This window comes from Marmota marmota, unplaced genomic scaffold, assembly GCF_001458135.2.
Source record: "Marmota marmota marmota unplaced genomic scaffold, marMar, whole genome shotgun sequence".
Taxonomy (NCBI): domain Eukaryota; kingdom Metazoa; phylum Chordata; class Mammalia; order Rodentia; family Sciuridae; genus Marmota; species Marmota marmota.
Genome location: NW_025999842.1, coordinates 3,317,410 through 3,336,716, shown reverse-complemented (window position 1 = coordinate 3,336,716; position 19,307 = coordinate 3,317,410). Strand labels below are relative to the sequence as shown.

The 19,307-nt window shown below is 34.0% G+C and overlaps 1 protein-coding gene across 2 annotated transcripts in view; it reads right to left on the bottom strand.

The window, feature by feature from the left end:
• Nucleotides 1-363: 363 nt before the first annotated feature.
• Ttk (TTK protein kinase) overlaps nucleotides 364-19,307 on the bottom strand; it is a 37,429-nt gene continuing 18,485 nt past the window's right edge. For both annotated transcript variants that reach the window (XM_015498939.2, XM_048801461.1), the window contains exons 14-22: nucleotides 16,508-16,600; nucleotides 9,831-9,988; nucleotides 9,545-9,696; nucleotides 8,446-8,570; nucleotides 6,631-6,711; nucleotides 4,279-4,455; nucleotides 3,865-3,949; nucleotides 3,226-3,323; nucleotides 364-757 (exon numbers count right to left, since the gene is read on the bottom strand). In XM_015498939.2, the coding sequence (XP_015354425.1) occupies nucleotides 674-757; nucleotides 3,226-3,323; nucleotides 3,865-3,949; nucleotides 4,279-4,455; nucleotides 6,631-6,711; nucleotides 8,446-8,570; nucleotides 9,545-9,696; nucleotides 9,831-9,988; nucleotides 16,508-16,600 (1,053 nt within the window). In that variant the 3' untranslated portion in view covers nucleotides 364-673. The remainder of the gene's footprint in view (nucleotides 758-3,225; nucleotides 3,324-3,864; nucleotides 3,950-4,278; nucleotides 4,456-6,630; nucleotides 6,712-8,445; nucleotides 8,571-9,544; nucleotides 9,697-9,830; nucleotides 9,989-16,507; nucleotides 16,601-19,307) is intronic.

Genomic DNA, 19,307 nt, shown 5'->3' with positions numbered 1-19,307 from the left:
ATTAACTCAATTTTTATTAAGAGTTTCACAACCATGAAGATGATATATTTGCTTTAAGAAAATAATTTTACTGTTGGGCACAGTGGCACATGCCTATAATCCCAGTGACTCGGGAGGCTGAGGCAGGATGATCAAAAGTTCAAGGTCAGCCCCAGCAATTTAGTAAGACTCTCAGCAACTTAGCAAGACTCTGTTTCAAAATAAAAATTAAAAAAAAAAAAAAAAAAAAAAACCTGCAGCTATAGCTCAGTGGTAAAATACCCCCAGGTTCAATCCCCAGTACAAAAAAANGGCCCTGGATTCAATCCCCAACACCACAAAAAAAAAAAAAAAAATGAAGAAAATAATTTTACAATTTTGAAATCTTATGTTACTTAATGCTATAAAGCTTTATTTACAAAGTTCTTCAAAATGTATTTCAGTTGTCTACCCAGTATTCCAAGTATGAAATGCTATCAAATAGATTTGATTTATAGAAAAACATAAAACAGAGAAAACAATTTTACAATTTAATATATACAGTGCCATTAGTTGTTATTTTTACAGTTTCTTTTTAAAAATAATTTACTGAATGTTTTTGCTGATAGCATTTCAGAGTGAAGTGGTTTTCAAGAGTAGATTTCCAACAGTCCAATGTACTTTATAGTGTTGACAGTTTATACGTAGTTGTATATCATTTTTTTTCCCATTTTTTTTCAGAAGTCTTGGATGATGAAACATCATGACTTTCTCCACTACTATAGCGCTCATATAAAGTCTGAAATTAAAACACAAATCTGTTCTGTAATTTTTAAAATTCAATGTATTATCAAATTATTAAAGATAACATATTCTAAGTGTAATAAATTGACATATCCTAAATGTAATAAATTATTTATCTTATTCTTATAATTGGGAAGTTATCTTATAAAACTTTGGAAATAAAAAATTTATTTATTTTTTTTTTTTTTTTTAGAAATTAAGGGGTTTTTTTTGTTTTGTTTTTTAAAGAGAGAGAGAGAGATAGAGAATTTTTTTAAATTTTTTTTTTTTTTTTTAGTTTTTGGCGGACACAACATCTTTGTTTGTATGTGGTGCTGAGGATCGAACCCGGGCCGCATGCATGCCAGGCGAGCATGCTACCGCTTGAGCCACATCCCCAGCCCAAGAAATAAAAATTTTAAACAGCTAATTTGACCTTAAAAATTAGCTATCATGAAATGCATTTCCATCTTCCCATAAGAGAAATATAACATAGCTATTAAGCATATATGTAATATATATGACACTAAGCAACTCAGATCAAGACTTTCTTGATCTCCCTTATTTTTTCATAAAGTCACTTAAATAAATGTGAAACTTAATAGGAAGTATTTTCAGATCTATATAAATTAATCAGAGGACATTAAAAATTATTATGTAAGAAATTATAATTAGATAAATTGTTCCTTGGCATTCGTAGGGACTGAGTCCAGGATCCTACACCAGAGACCGAAAAACTACAGATGTTCCAGTCCCTTATATTAAGTGCCATAGTATTTGCATATACACACATAGCTTCCTATCTATTTAAAACCATCTCCAGATCACTTACAATACTGAAAACATTGTAAATGTGATGTGAATTGTTGTTATACTTTATTTTGTAGGGAATAATAAGAAAAAAGTGTATATGCTCAAACTTTTCACTGCAGAGACAATGTTCAGTATAGATGTATTTTTTTTTTTTTCTTCTTTTTATGGTGCTGGGAATTGAACCCAGGGCTTTGTGCATGCAAGGCAAGCACTCTACCAACTGAGCTCTATCCCCAGCCCTAGATGCAATTCTTTTCTGGTTGTTGTTTTGTTGATTCAGGGTTTCTCTAAATTGCCCACACTGGATCTTGTGATCCTCTAATCTCAGCTTCCTGAGTATCAAGCTTGGATTACAAGTATGTACTGTCACACACAAAATTTTAAATCTGAGATAGTTTTAATCTGCAGTTGACCAAATCCACAGATGTGGAACCCACAGATAGAGTGCTGACAGTATATTAGATAGATATTGAAAAAAAAAAAAACAAAAAAAAAAAACTGATTGAAAAAGCTTAGTGAACATCTAATTTATGAAGACTGCAGATACCTTTGCCTTCAAGGAATATAACATCAGTGTTAAAGGTGACTAATACACCTTATTTATAAAATTTTGAGCAATACATTGGTAAAAACTAAAAGCATGGAGAGATGAAATAAAGAGGAATTACAAAACAGATTGTCTGATTTTGACTCCTAAAGCCACTGATTTAGCCATCAGCATTTGAGAAAATTAACCTTATTTGAATGCTAATATAATAGTGAACATATAATAAATTTCTTAAGAAATAAGACTAAGATCTTAACAACTTAGATTGATTTACCCCTATACAGAGAGCTAGAGTGCTATTTAGTTCACCCTTTCATCTGATAATGCTATAATGAAATAGACAATTAGTAATTGTTAAATAGCTAAACCAATTAGTCTGTAAACATTCACAGGCACTAAACATGACTGATGACACTGAAATCCAAAAATCATGAAATAGATATAAACAGGTATCAGGAGGCTAAAAAGTCTGATATAGGCTTCAGTAAATACATTGATTGCTATGTATATTTTATAGGAGCCATTTCATCTGACAAAAAGTGTAATTTCTCTAAGGCTTAGTAAAATTTGGCCAGAAGGAATTAATTCAAAAGCTGTGTTAAAAACAGTGTTGAGCTGGATGAGCTGGAACATGCCTATAATCCCAGCTACTCAGGAGGCTGAGGCAGGAGGATCACGAGTTCAAAGACAGCTTCAGTAAAAGTGAGACACTAAGCAACTCAGCAAGACCCTGTCTCTAAATCAAAATGCAAAATAGAGATGGGGATGAGGCTCAATGATCGAGTGCCCCTGAGTTCAATCCCCGGTACCATACACATACACACACACACACACACAAAGGTGTTGAAATAGAATGATTTAAAAGAATTTCTCTATTAAATTTATTCTAGTTAAGACTTGACAGAGAACTCTTTTAAATGTACTTTATATACATAATAAGACTATAAATTATATAAATCTGTATTTATCAAAAATCACGTTAAGTGTCTAACTATAGATGTATACTTCATAAATGACATGATGATTAGACCAACTTTTATTTGTGTTGCCTGTTTTTTGAGTGCCTAACTCACTAAACTATATACAAAACAGTTCAAACCAATGTAGAAAATACACATACTTACTTTAGCAGCTTTCAAAATGGAGTTAGGAGAATTCAGACCAACAAGTTGGCCCAGAACATATTTCATTTCATCAGTGGCTCCTTTAGCCATTTGGTTACCTATAAAATAAATATAATTAACACACTGGTAACCAATAAGAAAAACTTAAGTCCATTAAAAATACACATTCTATTTCATACAACAATAACTGACATTCTTTTTCATCACTACCACTCTTCCCTCAGTATGGGGATTAAACCTAGGGCCTCATGCATGCTAGGCAAGCCCTTACCACTGAGTTATATCCCCAGTCCTTTTTATGTTGAAACAGGGTCTCACTAAGTTGCTGAGGCTGGCTTTGAACTTGTGAGCCTCCTGCCTCAGACTCCTAAGTAGCAGAGATTACAGGCATGCACCACTTGTAGCTGGCATTCTCATAATTTACCTCTGATCACAGTCCCTTATCTAGGATAGGTAAAAAACTAAATGCCATCAAGTAAAGAAAGGCAATTTTATTTACTTTATTATTTGGCAAAATAGCAATTTCCTTAGGGAAGGAGGTAGGCTGCAAAAGAGTAGCCAATGTAGATTCTCGTTTTTATCATAGTTAATAGGTTGCCTGTATTAGAAATCTGGCGATAAACAATAAAGAAATAGTACCTGGATGAGTTTGAATTTGAACATATGGATGTGCCAGGAGCTCAGGAATGGATATCCTCTGTTTAGGGTCCCTTATTAAACAACACTACATAAATAAAGATTGGGGGGGACAGTTTTTAAAAAGTGAATTGATAAAATATTTCCAGACTGCATCACATTACACATTACAGAAGCTGCTTTCCAAATATCCCACTCAAATAATATTCTTTACCCCAAGTCACTTTTGCAAAATTCTCAAGTATTCATTAAGCTTTCAAACACCTTTGAAGAAAACTAATCATGCTTTAAGAGCTACTTCAGTTAGTCATTTTTTTAGTAGACCAGTTATTTAAGCCATAATTCTGATCATTTCAGCTATTCTTTCAAACAAATCATATGAAATATCTGTCTATATCCATATACTAGTAATATTACCTTTAACACATCTTGAAGATCTTTCTCTGGAATATCAGGAAATTCAATGTCATGATTAGGGTCAATTATGGCATGTAACTTAGAAATCTGATTAATTATATGCTGAAATGGTGTTTTCCCATAAGTCATATTGTACAAAATGCATCCTAAGGACCAAACATCACTTTTGGGGCTTATCTAAGGAGGACAGAGGGGGCGAAAAAAAAAGGAAAAGCAAGTTGCTTTATTTTAATACAAAGTTATATGTTTAAAATCATAATTATCATAAAATCATAATAAAATCTCAATAAATGTGAAAGTACCAGATTATATTTACATGACAGAGTATCTTTTTCTGATTTTCATGACTTTTGATTATTTCATCAAGAGATGAGCTTTTCACTTTAAACCTTTCAACAAACTCATAATCACTTCAATTGAGACACAATATTAAATAATTGTCAGCTTATGAAAATAAGAAAATAAAAAATATAACTATCAATTTTATTTGTTTTCCCCAGAATTACTGGATTACAATACATTTTTGTAAAAATGCAAAGTATGTATACATTAAATGGTTGCTTATATTGAGCAACCCTAAATTTAAGAATATAAATTGCAGAAATTAGGCTGGGCAGGGCCTGTGTACTGGTCTTATCATTAGCTGGTAATTCTATGTCTCTGTCTCCTTACCTCTAAAACACAAATAAAATTACACTGTCGTAGGACTGGGGTATGGCTCAGTGCTAGAGAGCTTGCCTAGCATGTGTAAGGCTCAACATGCAGCATTGCCAGGTGCAGAGGAACACAATGTAATGGAAATTAAATAACATAACCATGAATATGGTTGACCAGAGAATACTTTCTGGTTATAGTAAGTACTCAATAACTTCTCCTAATCCCCATATAAGACACATAGAGCAGTATGACAGCAAAGCCAACACTTGGAAAATATTTAGAACAAAGCGAGGTGAAAAGGTACACCCATGAACTCTGGATAGCAAGTGGGTAGGTGCAAACCATCAAAAGTCATGAGCCCTACACAATAGAAACATTTTTAAACAGAAAGCAGAGGAAGCAATGAAGGCACCTAAGGACCTGAGAAGAAACTCAAAGGAGCCAAGAGGTATTCACTGGTAAGTGTGGCAGACCAAGCTGACAATGCAGCTGAACGGGGAGGGTTTTTGTGCCCTTCACCAGTTGAGATTCATGTTGAAATAAAACTTCTGTCTTCTAGAATCCCTGAGGCCACTGTAAAAAGGAGGTTATTCAATCCATCTGAGATTTACCATTACATATTAAATCACAGAGTTGACAATTGAAAAACATCTGAACTCTAGGTGGAATTTAAAATATCTTAAAGTAAAAATGAAACAATTTTAAAACTGAAATTACAAACCTTAGAAATTAATGAAAATAAGAAATACCACAGTAAAACAGTAAATGTAGCAGCCAAAGTAAAACTCAGAGTAAAATGCATAGTTTTAATTATGAGGATGAGCTCTATAATCAAACGTTATTATTTATATCCAGAAGTTAGGGGGAAAAATAAAACTAAAGAGAAAACAAAAAAAGCAACTGAAACAAAGGCACAAACTGGAAAGCAAATGAAAATAGAATCCACAAATGAAGTTAAAGCCCAGTTAAGAGCAACAAAACCATGGTAAATCCAATCAAGAGACAAAAATCTAAGTTTTAGAAGAAGAGTAGAAGCTAAACAGACATAAAAACAAATTTATAAAATAGCATATTTGTTAGCTGGGAGTGGTGATACACTATTGTAATCCCAGCAACTTGGGACACTGAAGCAGGGGGATTACCATGTTAGAGGCCAATGTGGGCAACTCAGCCAATTAAAAAATAAAAAGAGTTGGGAATCTAGCTAAGAGGTAGAGTGCCCCTGGGTTCAATCCCCAGCACTGCAGGAAGGGAGGAAAGAAGGGAGAAAGGAAAGAAGGAAGGAAAAGAGCCAGTGGCAGTTCAGGAAAAATTACATACTGCAGGTATACTTTGAAATGTAAAATTCAGAAAAGATTAAATGGTGAAAACAAAATGTAAGAATCAGAGAAGAAACAAAGAGACTGTGAATGATATCAACTCAGTGCTATTTTCGGTGTCCAAATTAGGGCTAATTTTTTTTTCATTTAATTTTAAAACTTAAGAAAAATATATACCCACGGTGCATTTCTTATAGGAACACATAGGAAGGGTCACTATATTAAAAAGATCAGGTCAAGTCATTAGAAGGGTAAAATTAAATCTATGACAATCTGCTTAAGAAGGTTAAGGTCTCTATAATACCCATTAAGTTTTAGAACTTAGAGTTTTCTGACAAGTTGACAGATGTCAGGTGAATGGGATATATTACAGTACCTTTGACTTGGATTTCCCTTTCTCTCTTGAGGATGACATATCTTTGATTGCTTCTGGTGGCATGTAATTAATGGTGCCAACCTATTTGCCAAGTCACAGAAGATATAAATCAATGAACATAGTTCATTCTGCTTTACATTTTTAAAAAACACAAATATCAATTTTTATTCCAACATTTCTCCCTTCTCCCATATCTCTTCCCTTGCTCTCAATCTCCTGCCTTTCCTCCACTGACCTCCCTACTATGTTCATGGGATCCTGCTGCTCTTACTCCGCACCCCACCTTATTTTATTCTAGCTTTTGCATATGAGAGAAAGCATTTGACTTTTGACTTTGAGTATGACTTATTTCACTTAGCATAAAGTTCTCCAGTTCTATCCATTAACTAGTAAATGTCATAATTTCATTTTTCTTTAAGGCTGAATAAAATTCCATTGTGTACATATATGACTATACCACAGTGAATTTCATATATATATGCACAAATTAAAAGAATTGCAGTAGAGCAGAGGAAGGAGACAGGGAGAGGGAGGAGGAAAGGGAAAGGGGAAGTACTAGGGAAAGGGGAAGGGAAAGTAAATTGTATTCCAAGATTTTTGGAAACTTGGATAATTATTGATTTCATGATATGCTTGAAAAATTCAAATAACCACCAACAAAATATCAAATTATTTCTCAAAAGATTAGGGTCAGAATCAGAAAACTGATTCATTTTCAGAATGTTGTGGGTTTTTTATGTAATTACAGTGGCTAACTAGTAATATCTGCCTTAAAAAATTGTTCAGGTTTGAAATTTTACTCGTCGCCATAAACTTTGAGGGACTTGATCATCAGTCATTTCTGTGCTAGAACAGACTAAACATTTTTCCTCCTTTATTAAACCAACCAACAAACCAACAAACAAAAGAAGCCTTCCAGCTTTGTCTCCTAGGACTCCTTGGCCCCTTGTGCTGAGATGGGATTGGCATCCAATCTAAGTCACATAAGAGTTTCTACAGTAGGATAATGCCAAACTCACAATGTGTTCCTCTTATTCTAAAATAAATGGTTCTGCTTGTAACACAGAATCCTGTATTTTACGGCCTTGGTACAGAAGACATCTTCAAACTCATCTTATAATTCAGTGTTTGGTCATACTTTTGATATAAAGAATGTTGCAAATAAATTGTTTTAAGGCCATCTATTCTTCTACAAAGTCTGACTTTGCTGATTAGGAACCATTTGAAATCTACATACATGGAACTTCATTTTAGCTCCAAGCCAAATTATCATTTAATTATAAACTTTGTTGGTTTTGCTTTAGTCATTATGGGACAACTCCATTATATTTGCTATGCATATCCTATTACAAAAGTGTTGTTAAATACAATACTGATTTTAACATTTTCAATATGAAGTCCCTCTTAAATATTTTTTTCAATATAAGTCATAGAAAAAGTTTGCTTCTCTGAAAGTACAGAAATAATCTTGTCCCATGGACAATAAAAACCATATAACTGCCATTCCCTCTTTGGTTGCTGTGAGGAAACTATGAACCAGACTTTCAAATCAATTTTGAATCAGGATCAAGATGATTTCTGGCTATAGAAAAATCCTTCAAAATTGTAGGTATATTTCTATATGATCTTGACTTTCTATTCTAAATTATTTTGACCATTACTTCAAATCTCTCAATAGTTATATTCTTATAAAATAGTTATATTCTTGTAAAAAAAAAGATGCAAATCCTTTGAAGACTGAGGTAGATAAAAATATTTCACAGGAGCAAGGGAACTACACTCAAATGCATGGTAACCAACCATTAAAAGTCCTACCTGAGAATCTTTAACAATACTTGTTGTATCTGGTTGCATTTGGTTTGCAATTCCAAAATCAATTAGCTTTAGCATTCCATCAACTATCAGGAAGTTGGCAGGCTTCAGATCACTATGAACAATGCCTTCAAAAGAAAAATCCATCTTATTAGACAAAATAAAACATTCTGCAGATTTTTAAGGCAGATATCACTGTTACTTATTGTTACTATAAGTCACAACCTACAATAAACTTGGTTCATTCAACAGTCAGCCCAATTGATTTTTCACATTTTTAAAATATTCTGTATTTTCAAAATACGTGTTATGTGCCAGACACTCTTCCAAGTTTTTTGCTTATAATGAATCACTTAATCCTTATAATGATGCTGAGGTAAGTATCATTATCCTCATTTTAAGATGAGGAAATTAAAGCAATGAGCGTTTGAGCAACTTGCTCAAGGTCACAAGGACTAAGTGACAATGCCATGGGTTTAAGCCAGCCAGTTTGGCTTCAAAGTCTCTCTTGACCACTATGGTTAGCTGCCCAGCTGAATGTATCATAACTGGTACTGCCAGAAGGTAAGAACCGAATCCTACTGACATCTCCATGCCCACAGCCATGTTCTTCATCACTGGTTAGTTACCCTTTAACTTACAGGAATAGGAGAAGACAAATCAGTTATTTAACTGTTTGTTTTTAAAGATAGGGCAAAGGAAGAGAAAAAGAAACATGAACAAGTTTAAGTAGAAACCATGGGGTAACAGTAAAAAAACAAAAGCTAGCTCTCATAGACAGTACACAATACAAAATCATTAGGAGAATGAGAGCGCAATCATATCATATTTTTAGGAGGCCTGAATACTAAAGTATAAGATGTACAATTTAAATTTTTAGCGATAAGGATCACAGATTACATCAGTACTCAGAAACACACAATTTGCATCATGGATGTAGAAATTTGAATCTATGCCCAAATCCTTTGAGAAGACAGTGTTTTAAGAAATAAGTTTGTTCCTGGTTCATCTAGTTAAAGGTACCAGTAAAATTATAGGTGTATTTCTCTAAGATAACACCACTAAGAAATAAACTTTACATGTATGAAGAGATTTTAAATACCATGTTGATGGATAGTGTGTACTGCTTCCAACATATTTTTCCAGTAACTCTTGCGTTCCCATGGATTGATAGATTTTTTCTTTTTAAGCCAACTATTAAGATCAATATTTCCACATTCCATTACCATGTAGATATACTGGTCTGTGATTTCACTGCAATTAAAAACAAATGAATAAAAGCAACAACACAATAAATAAATGGCTAGGTTATATTAATGAAGATTTAATAAGTATCTACCTTAAGTATTATAGCAAAATAAGTTTTTAAATTAAAAAAGAATTCTTACTAATCATAAAGTCGGATGATCTTATCACTGTGTTGTTGTAGTTTATTCAAATAAGCTATTTCATTCCGATAACTATCAATAGTTTGATTATCTGCTTCTTCTACATTCACATATTTAATAGCATATATCTGCTTCTTTTCATTCAACACCTGATATACCTATATAATACAATAAAATAATAAAAGTTTAGAATATGCCATTTATATACTATCACAAAGCTTTTAAATTTATTAGACAGAATTTTGAGAAAATTCTGAAGGAAATACTGACATAAACAATTAAAAGTTTCTCAGTTTTTTCTTTTAATATAGAAGGAAAAAATTAATCATGAGAGTAAGAAACCATTTCCAACCACCTCTGAGAATGGACATTCAATAGTTCAAAGTCATAAGCTTAAAAGTTTCTATATCTTATCACATATATGATTAAAACAACTTTTTGTGGATACTTTAATCAGGGAAATATCATTTCTTAGATGTGTTTTTGTCTACTGTGTGTGGCATAGCTAATTCCTTATGTGCTGGAGGAAAAATATACTGTGCATGTGTGAGTGTGTGCATGCACACGATAATGGGGATCAAATCCAGGAGAACTTTACCCCACAGCTTGATGAGAAAAGTTGATGAGGCTGGTCTCAAACTTGTGATCTTCCAGTCTCAGCCTCCTGAGGAACTGGGATTATAGGTATGTGCCACCACACCCTGTGTGATGGAAAATATTAAAAACATACATAGAAATTGCAAACTATCAGAATATTCTGTTGTGAAAGTAGAGTAGATCCAATTTTCAGAGTTAGGTTAACATAAAAGAGGTATTCTCACAAGTATATTTTTAGGATCTTTATAGTCAAGGTGAAATTGCTGTGGCTATAAAGGACAATTTCCAAGTAGTATTGATAGAACATGCTACTGTATCTAACTTTCAAAAATTTAAAAAATGCCAATGTATAATGCCATTATATTAAGCATCAGGGCCAGGGATATATACCTCAGTGATAGAGCATTTACCCAACATGTACAAGGGCCTAGGTTCAATCCCAAGCATTGCAAAAATAAACAACAACAACAAAAAAATTATATTCGTCTATTCTTTCTGACACATTGAAGTAAAACAGTCATTTAACCGTGACTACCCAGGAGATACCAGGAAGGAATAAGAAGAGTCCAAGTACTACGTATGAGGTCAATGTACAAAAACTGCACTAATAAAAAAGATCTATCAAACCTTCAAGCACAACTTATTTTTAATCTTTAGGTACAAAACTCTGAAAAAGTATTATTGGCTTTACTTAGATACATAGCAAATTAAAGAGATGGGACATAAAACTGTGATAAAGTAAAAGGTAGCAGAAAACAATGAAATAGAGTAAACAAATTTAAAAACAGTACCATAAAGCCATTTTGTAGACGGCAATGAGCCTTGCAAATCTCAATGAGTTGAGAGAGCATTCTGTTGTGTCCTGCATGCAACACTGATGCCCTGACCGTGAATCTAATAGGCACATCTTATTTGTATACTCTATTTAATAAGGCACACAGTGATATATTCATACAATGAAATAGTTTTGTACCATAATAAAAGTTAAAGATCATAGAAAATATTATATATATACACACACACATCCCTATATAAATACAGAAATTAAGCAAGACTAGAAGGAAATACCTTCATTTGAATTCTAGTTTCACTGGATCAACAATCTAACCTTGGGCCAGGTTCTCAATCTCACAAATTAAAGCTGTTAGAACTTACTATGCAGGGCTGGAAAGATGACTGAGATGCACAATATTGTGTAGTGTGTCTGAATTGAGCAAATTACCACTCTTAAAGACATTCAGGACAGAATAAAGCGAATATTTTGAAATATGTTACAGTTGTCAGATCAGAAAAAAAGACCTGCAGGATATTATGACTATCTTAAGATCCAAAACTTTTGGAGCAAATGAAAAATTTAAAAAAAAAAATGTGTGTGTGTGTGTGTGTGCGCGCGCGTGTGTGTATGCGTGCGTGCGCAAATACGCCCCCTATTACTCCCCCAATGTCCCTGGTTTGGGCAAAACTCTTAAAATAACCTACTGGACTAGGTGTGCCCTATTTTCACTTCACAGAGATAGTCTCAGATCTAGGATTCTGGGTTTGTTTGGGGGATAGTCTCACTCTATTGCCCAGGCAGGCCTTGAAGTTATGGGCTCAGCTCAAGTGAGCCTCTGCCTCAGTTTCCCCAGCAGCTTGGACTACAGGTGCTCCAGATACAGAGGCTAACATCACTGAGCAAATCAAACATCCCAATCTTCTCAGAGCTCACATCTTATTGCAGGGGGACACAAAACAATAAATCAAATAAATAAACAGAGCATCTAGCAGTGTCTGAGTTATGGTTTATCAGTTTCATGGGAAGATAATGAATGTAGAACTACATTAGGTAGACCAGTGTCTTGACCATTCTTAATAGTTCCATGACCATTCTAGATGTTCTTAATACAGTATGGCTGGTAATCTTCCTAAAACTCACCTTCTTTGAGGCATGTTGATTGTTTTCACTCCATCTTAATAATTAAATTGAATAATATAGTTGAATTCATAAAATATGCACCATAGTTTCATCACATGACCACTAACTTAAATAAGCTAATAGCTTCATTATACTCCAAGGGAAAAAATGTTTAAAATACCATTAAGACTACTACTCCTCATCCTCTGATAGCATGCTGTGAAATAAACACTCAAGTGTCAATAGCTTAACACTATTATAGTAAAATGACAATGTAATAAATATTAGCCAAAGAATTTTAACCAAAGCAATTAAATCAAAAAATATAAACTGATAAAAACAAATGTGATTATTCCTTTATTCTCATGACTGAAATTTTATGTAAGTATGGAGAAAGGAAATGTATAAAGTAATCTAATATTTACTGAAGACTTGCTATACATGGTAACACACATACCTTATTATTTTTGTTTTTTTTTTCATTTTGTTTGGGGCACTGGGGATTAAACCCAGGGCCTCACACATGCTGAGCATGCTTTCTACCACTGAACCACACCTCTAGTCTATATGCCTTAATAATCAGATAGCCTTAAGAAGTCTAGTTATTGTTAGCACTCTTAGAAAATCACAGTAAAACAAGTCCAACAGCCTTTGTTTCATTTGTCACATAGCAACAGTAAAATAGCTAAGGAGAAATAGTTCACTTGACAAATTAATTTAGTCCCCATTCTGTTCTAGGTACTGTTGTAGAAATCAGGGATAATGTCACTGTGCAAATCAAACATTCCTTTCTTCTTAGAGCTCACATTCAGTTGCAGGGGAACACAAAACAACAAATCAAATAAACAAACAATAGCATGTTAGAAGATGAGTTAGAAGAGAAAAAGCAGAAAGGGGAATGGAGAACACCAGTGACTGCAACACAGGAGTTACAGTTTTAGAGTGTGTGGTGAGTGAAGCCCTGACTGAGAAGACACCTGGCGAGGACACGAGGATGTCTGGAGGAAAATCGACTGTTGTTAAATTAGATCAGCGGCAAGAACTGAATCAATGAGACTCATTCAGAGGTCACTATAATAAATAAACCAAGCAAAAAGGCTTCAACCAAAGTGATAATATAGGTGAAACTAGATTCTGGAGACACCTTCAGGTAGAACAAATAAAATTTGCAGATTGGCTGAATGTGTATATGAGAATAAAAGAAGTCAACTTGTTTTCAGCCAAGCAGTTAAAAGATGGAGTTTCCATTTGCTGAAATGGAAGACTATGGAACAATAGTTGTGTTTGGACATGTTGCCTGGTAATTAAGAAAACATTGGTGAGCAGTCAAATGAGATACAGAAGTCTAGAATTCAAAGGAAAGGTCTGACCTAAGACATCAATTTGGAAATTTTGAGCATATACATGGCATTTAAAACCAGGAGACTAAAAGAAACCAACAAGGGAGTCTCGAGAGAGGAGAAAAAAGGTCAAGGAACTGAGACTTGGGGCACTGCAACTATTGGGATCAGGGAAGTTGAGGAAGATTGAAAGGGAATGATCAGTTTGAAAAATGAAAACAGAGGAGCCAAGTAAGTGGGTGGTAAGACATTTCAGTTTTCAGAAGAGAAAACAAAAACAAAAACAAAAAATACCTCAGAACTACAAAGTAACCTAAAAATAAAAGGTAAGAATAAGATTTGGCAAAAATATTGAGGTCACTGGTGACCTTGATTATAGATATTCTGGTGCAAGATAAAGAAAAAAATTATTACAGTAGATTTAATAGAATGAAAATTAAGTATGGTATATATAGAGCTTAAAATAACTTTCATCCATAAAGAATAAAAATCATAAACTTAGAACTTGGGTAAATGAGTTTTTTTTAAACATTTATTTTGTTGTTGTTGTTGTGAGTAGACACAATACCTTTGTTTTATTTTTATATGGTGCTGAGGATCAAACCCAGTGCCTCACACATGCTAGGCAAGCACTCTACCTCTGAGCCCCAGCCCCAGCCAGGATGGATGAATTTTTAAGTTCTTTGTAAATCCTGGAAATTAACAGTCTCTCTGAGGTGCAGGTGACAAAGATTTTCTCCCTCTTCTTGTTCTTAATTGTTTTCTTTGCTGTGAAGAAGCTTTTTAGTTTGAAGCCATCCCATTTATTGATTATTGATTTTACTTCTTGCACTTTATGAGTATTGTTAAGGAAGTTAGTTTCTGAGCTGATATGTTAGACCTACATTTTCTTCTAATAATTATGTGCAGAGTTTCTGGCCTAATTTCTAGGTATTTGATCCATTTTGAAATGAGTTTTGTTCAGTGAGAGACACAGGTTAAATTTCATTTGATTTTTCTGTTCCATTGGTCTTCTTGCCTATTTTGGTGCCAATACCATGCTGTTTTGTTACTATAGCTCTGTTGTGTAATTTAAGGTCTAGTATTATGATGCCTCCTAATTTGCTTTTCTTACTAAGGATTGCTTTGGCTATTCTGGGGCTCTAATTTTTTCCAGACAAATTTCATGAGTACTTTTTCTATTTCTTTGAAGAACATCATTGGAATTTTGATAGGAATTGCATTGAATCTGTATATCACATTTGGCAGTAAGGCCATTTTAACAATATTAATTCTGCCTATCTAAGGAGGTCTTTTCATCTTCCAAGGTCTTCCTCAATTTCATTCTTTAGTGTTTTAAAGTTTACATTGCAGAAGTCCTAATCTAATCAGTAAATGGGCAAAGGAACTGAACAGACATTTTTCAAAGAAATACGAATGGTCAACATATACATAAAAAAATGTTCAACATCTCTAACAATTAGAAAAATGTAATTTAAAACTACACTGAAATTCCACCTCACTCTAGTCAGAAAGGCAGTTATCAAGACTACAAGTAACAATAAATGTTGGCAAGGATGTGGGGAAAAAGATACACTCATACATTGCTGGTGAGACTACAAATTATTGCAACCACTATGGAGATTCCTCAGAAAACTTGGAATGGAACCACCATTTGACCCAGTTATACCACTCCTCAATATATACCCAAAGGACTTAAAATCAGCATACTACAGTGATGCAGCCACATCAATGTTTATAGCAGCTCAATTCACAATAGCTAAGCTATAGAACCAAACTAGGTACCTTTGAACAAACAAATAGATATAGAAACTGTTGTTTGTAAACACAATGGAGTATTACTAAGCCACAAAGAAGAATGAAAGTATGACATTTGCAAATAAATGGATGGATGTGGAGACTCTAATGCTAAGTGAAATAAGCCAGTTCCAAAAAGCCAAAGGTCCAGTGTTTTCACCAATGTGTAGAAGCTAACCCACAATAAGCGGGGAGAAGAATACAAGTTCAGTGGATTAGACAAAGGGGAATGAAGGAAAGTGACGGGAGAAAGAAAAAGGGAAAACAATGGAATGAATCCAAAATAATTTTCCTGTGTACTGATATGAATATACCAGTGAATCCCACCATCATGTACATCCATAAGAAAGGGGTACTAACTAGAATAAGATACATTCCATGCTTGTATAACTATACCAAAATGAATTCTACTGTCATGTATAATGAAAAAGAACCAATAAAAATAAACAAACAAACAAACAAAAAGAACCCAGATGAATTTAGGAAATAATCTAATTCCAGAAACTCATTATTAAAATGTTTTTGAGAGCTGGGGTTGTAGCTTAGTGGTAGAGCACTTGCCTAGCATGTGTGAGGCACTGGATTTGATACTCAGCACCACATAAAAATAAATAAATAAAATAAAGGTATCTCCAACAACAAAAACAACAATTTTTTTTTTTAAAGTTTTTGAAATGAAAAAATCCATTAGTAAAAATCCTTGCTGAATAATCCTAAAGTACTAGTAATTCACATCATGTTCTGAGCTACATTTAGCAAGATACTTCTGAGGTAATACATAGCGGTCCCTTGCCACTTTAAGTCATTGTTTGTGCTATAAGACATTTGGGAGCACAAGATATTGGTTGGAAAGGCTTGCAATTGGAACTAAGGTGCAAGTCTAAAGAGGATATATAGTTTTTAGGGGAAGGAGAAAGGCAGAAAATGAGGCTTTTTGGCTCAAGGGCAACATGGGCTCTCAGAAGTTTAGAAAAAAAAAAAGTCTCTTTGGCTAAAAAGACAAAGTTTAAAATATTTTTATTCATTTCTTAAATATTTAAGATACTTACCTTACTTGAACCTCCACTGCCTATCTGTTTTAATATGGAATAAATTCTTCCTCTGACTGAAATGCATTCGTTTGCTGAAGAGGATCCCGAAATCTAAATAATTAAAAATACCAATAATGGTTCAAAGTGTATGCTTAAGAAACTAGTTTGCATTTGGTACAGTGAAATACTCCCAATTTTGAAATTATCTGAAGTAATGAGACATATTAGAATATTTTATAAAGGGAACTTGCTCTGCATACTTTAATCAAAGCAATATACTTCTTAATACATAAACTTCTAAGGTCTTCCCTTTAACTGGTTTTTACTTAACATAAATAGAAAATTTAAGAGGAAAATATCAGTTAATATTCAACAAACTCATACACTATCATTTTTTACCTTTCTTTTTCCTCATACCTCTTTATTTCCATATATACAAATACAATTACACCTATATTCTTTCTCATTTAACATTATTTACAAAGGAAAGAATGCGCTAAGGTACTGAGAGCCCTAGTCCATCAAAGAAATGCAAATTTCAATAAGGCCTGCTTCCCAGCTACGCCTTGAGTGACGTTCAACAAGTTACTTGATTTCTCTGAACTTCAACATCTTACCCAGCAAACTTTCAAACCATGTCCTATCATCCCTTTCTTCCTTCCCTCATGTGAAAGAACCTCTCTGTGTACCTATATATGCTTTTAACAGATGGCGTGGTGAGAGGACTAACTGAAAGAAGCTGAAACAAAAAGCTTTCAATTAGCTGATCAACAAACTGGAGCAGAGGCTGCATAATACTCAACTGAGTTCAGTTTTTTATTCCAAATGACACAATCTTTCTCACGTAATCTCCTATATAAATAACAAGAATTCTAATTTTTCTAACCTCTAGGATTAAAAAAGAAATTGAGGGCTGGGGCTGTGGCTCAGCGGTAGCGCACTTGCCTGGCATGTATGAAGCACTGGGTTCAATTCTCAGCACCACATATAAATAAATTAAATAAAGGCCTATCAACAACTAAAAAAAAATTTAAAAAAAAGAAATAGAAATGTTTCCTGTAAGAAAATATTAGACTTTGAAATATGTATGTGCTGTAATTTCATAAAGGACACTCCCTCTTCCCTTTTATGTCCTCTATACATTTCTTAGGAAAGAAAACTATTCCCTATCCTTGCCTCCTAACTGCTGCCAGCTTTTAGAATAATGAACTCTAAATTTTTCTAATTCAATACCATTGTAAGGTTCAGTTTCTAGCCCAGGACATCCTCCTCCCACATAGTCTACCCTCTTCACTAAGGTCCAAATTTTCAAAATGCAAATCAGAACATTTTACTCCCCTGCTTCCTTTTCTTGTACAATTTCTTATCCCCATTAGGATAAAACCTAAAAGTCCCAGCAGAACTATGGAGCTCACCCCTTGCCCTTCCTGAGCTCTCACCACACTCTTGCCTCCCTGCAGTTCTCTCCTGACACTCAGCCTCCTCTAATAGGCTCCACAATCATCTCTCTCGTCATCTCTCACTCACTTTCTAAATAGATTTATCTTAAACAGGGTCTGATAGTAGTAATCACTCAATAAATATATTCTGAATCAATGTACAGTAAACCTGATCATTTTTCTTTTTCATTATTTATTTTGGTACTGGGGATTGAACCCAGGGGCACTTAATCACTAAGCTACATCTCTCGCCGCTTCTTATATTTTTATTTTGAGACAGAATCTCACTAAGTTGCTAAGGCTGGCTTTGAACTCACAATCCTCCTGCCTCTAACTCCCAAGCTGCTGAAATTACAGGAGAGCACCGCCATGCCCAGATAAAATTTATTTTATTTTTGAATCCTCAAAATACTATCATCTCTTTCCACAGTTTATATACTTTTTTTGGTAAACATCATTTTATTTATGTATTTATTTTTGCAACACTGGCAATTGGCCCAGGGGATGACCTACCACTGAGCTACATCCCCAACCCTTTATTTGTTTTTAAATTTTAAGGCAGGATCTCATTAAGATGGTGAGGCTGGGGATGTGGCTCAAGTGGTAACACGCTCACCTAGCATGCGTGAGGCACTGGGTTTGATTCTCAGCATCACATAAAAATAAAATAAAGATATTGTGTTCACCTAAAACTAAAAAATAAATATTAAAAAAAAAAAGATGGTGAGGCCAGCCTCAAATTCAGTATCCCCTACCTCAGCCTTCTGAGTCACTGGGATTAGAGATGTGTATCGCCATGTTCAGCTAGTTTATATAATCTCTTGCCAGTTGATTTTTTTGTTCACAACTTTTTTAAATGGTGTCAAAATATACATAACCTAAACTTTACCTTTCTAATCATTTTTAAATACAATTCAGTGGCATTGAGTACATTCACATTATTATGTAAACATCTCCATGATCTCCAGAATTTTTTCATCATTGCACACTGAAACTCTATACTCATAGGTAATAACTGCCCATTCCTACCACCCCATGCTGATAACCTCTGTCAATTTTTTTCAAGTGGCGTTTATAGGTATTAATCTCTTTTTTGTGTTTTGCTTAAATAACAATTATGGCTAAGTGTAGACTATAATCCCAGCAACTCAGGAGGCTGAAGCAGGAAAACAGCAAATTCAAAGCCTGCCGTAGAAATTTAACAAGACTATCAGCAACTCAGCAATACCCCATCTCAAAATAAAAAGTAAAAAGGACTGCGAATACAGCTCAGTGATAAAGCATCCCTGGGTTCAATCCCCAGTACCAAAAAAACAGTTACAAATATATTAACAAATATAATCTTCACAACCATATTATGAGGTAGTAGCTTAATTTTC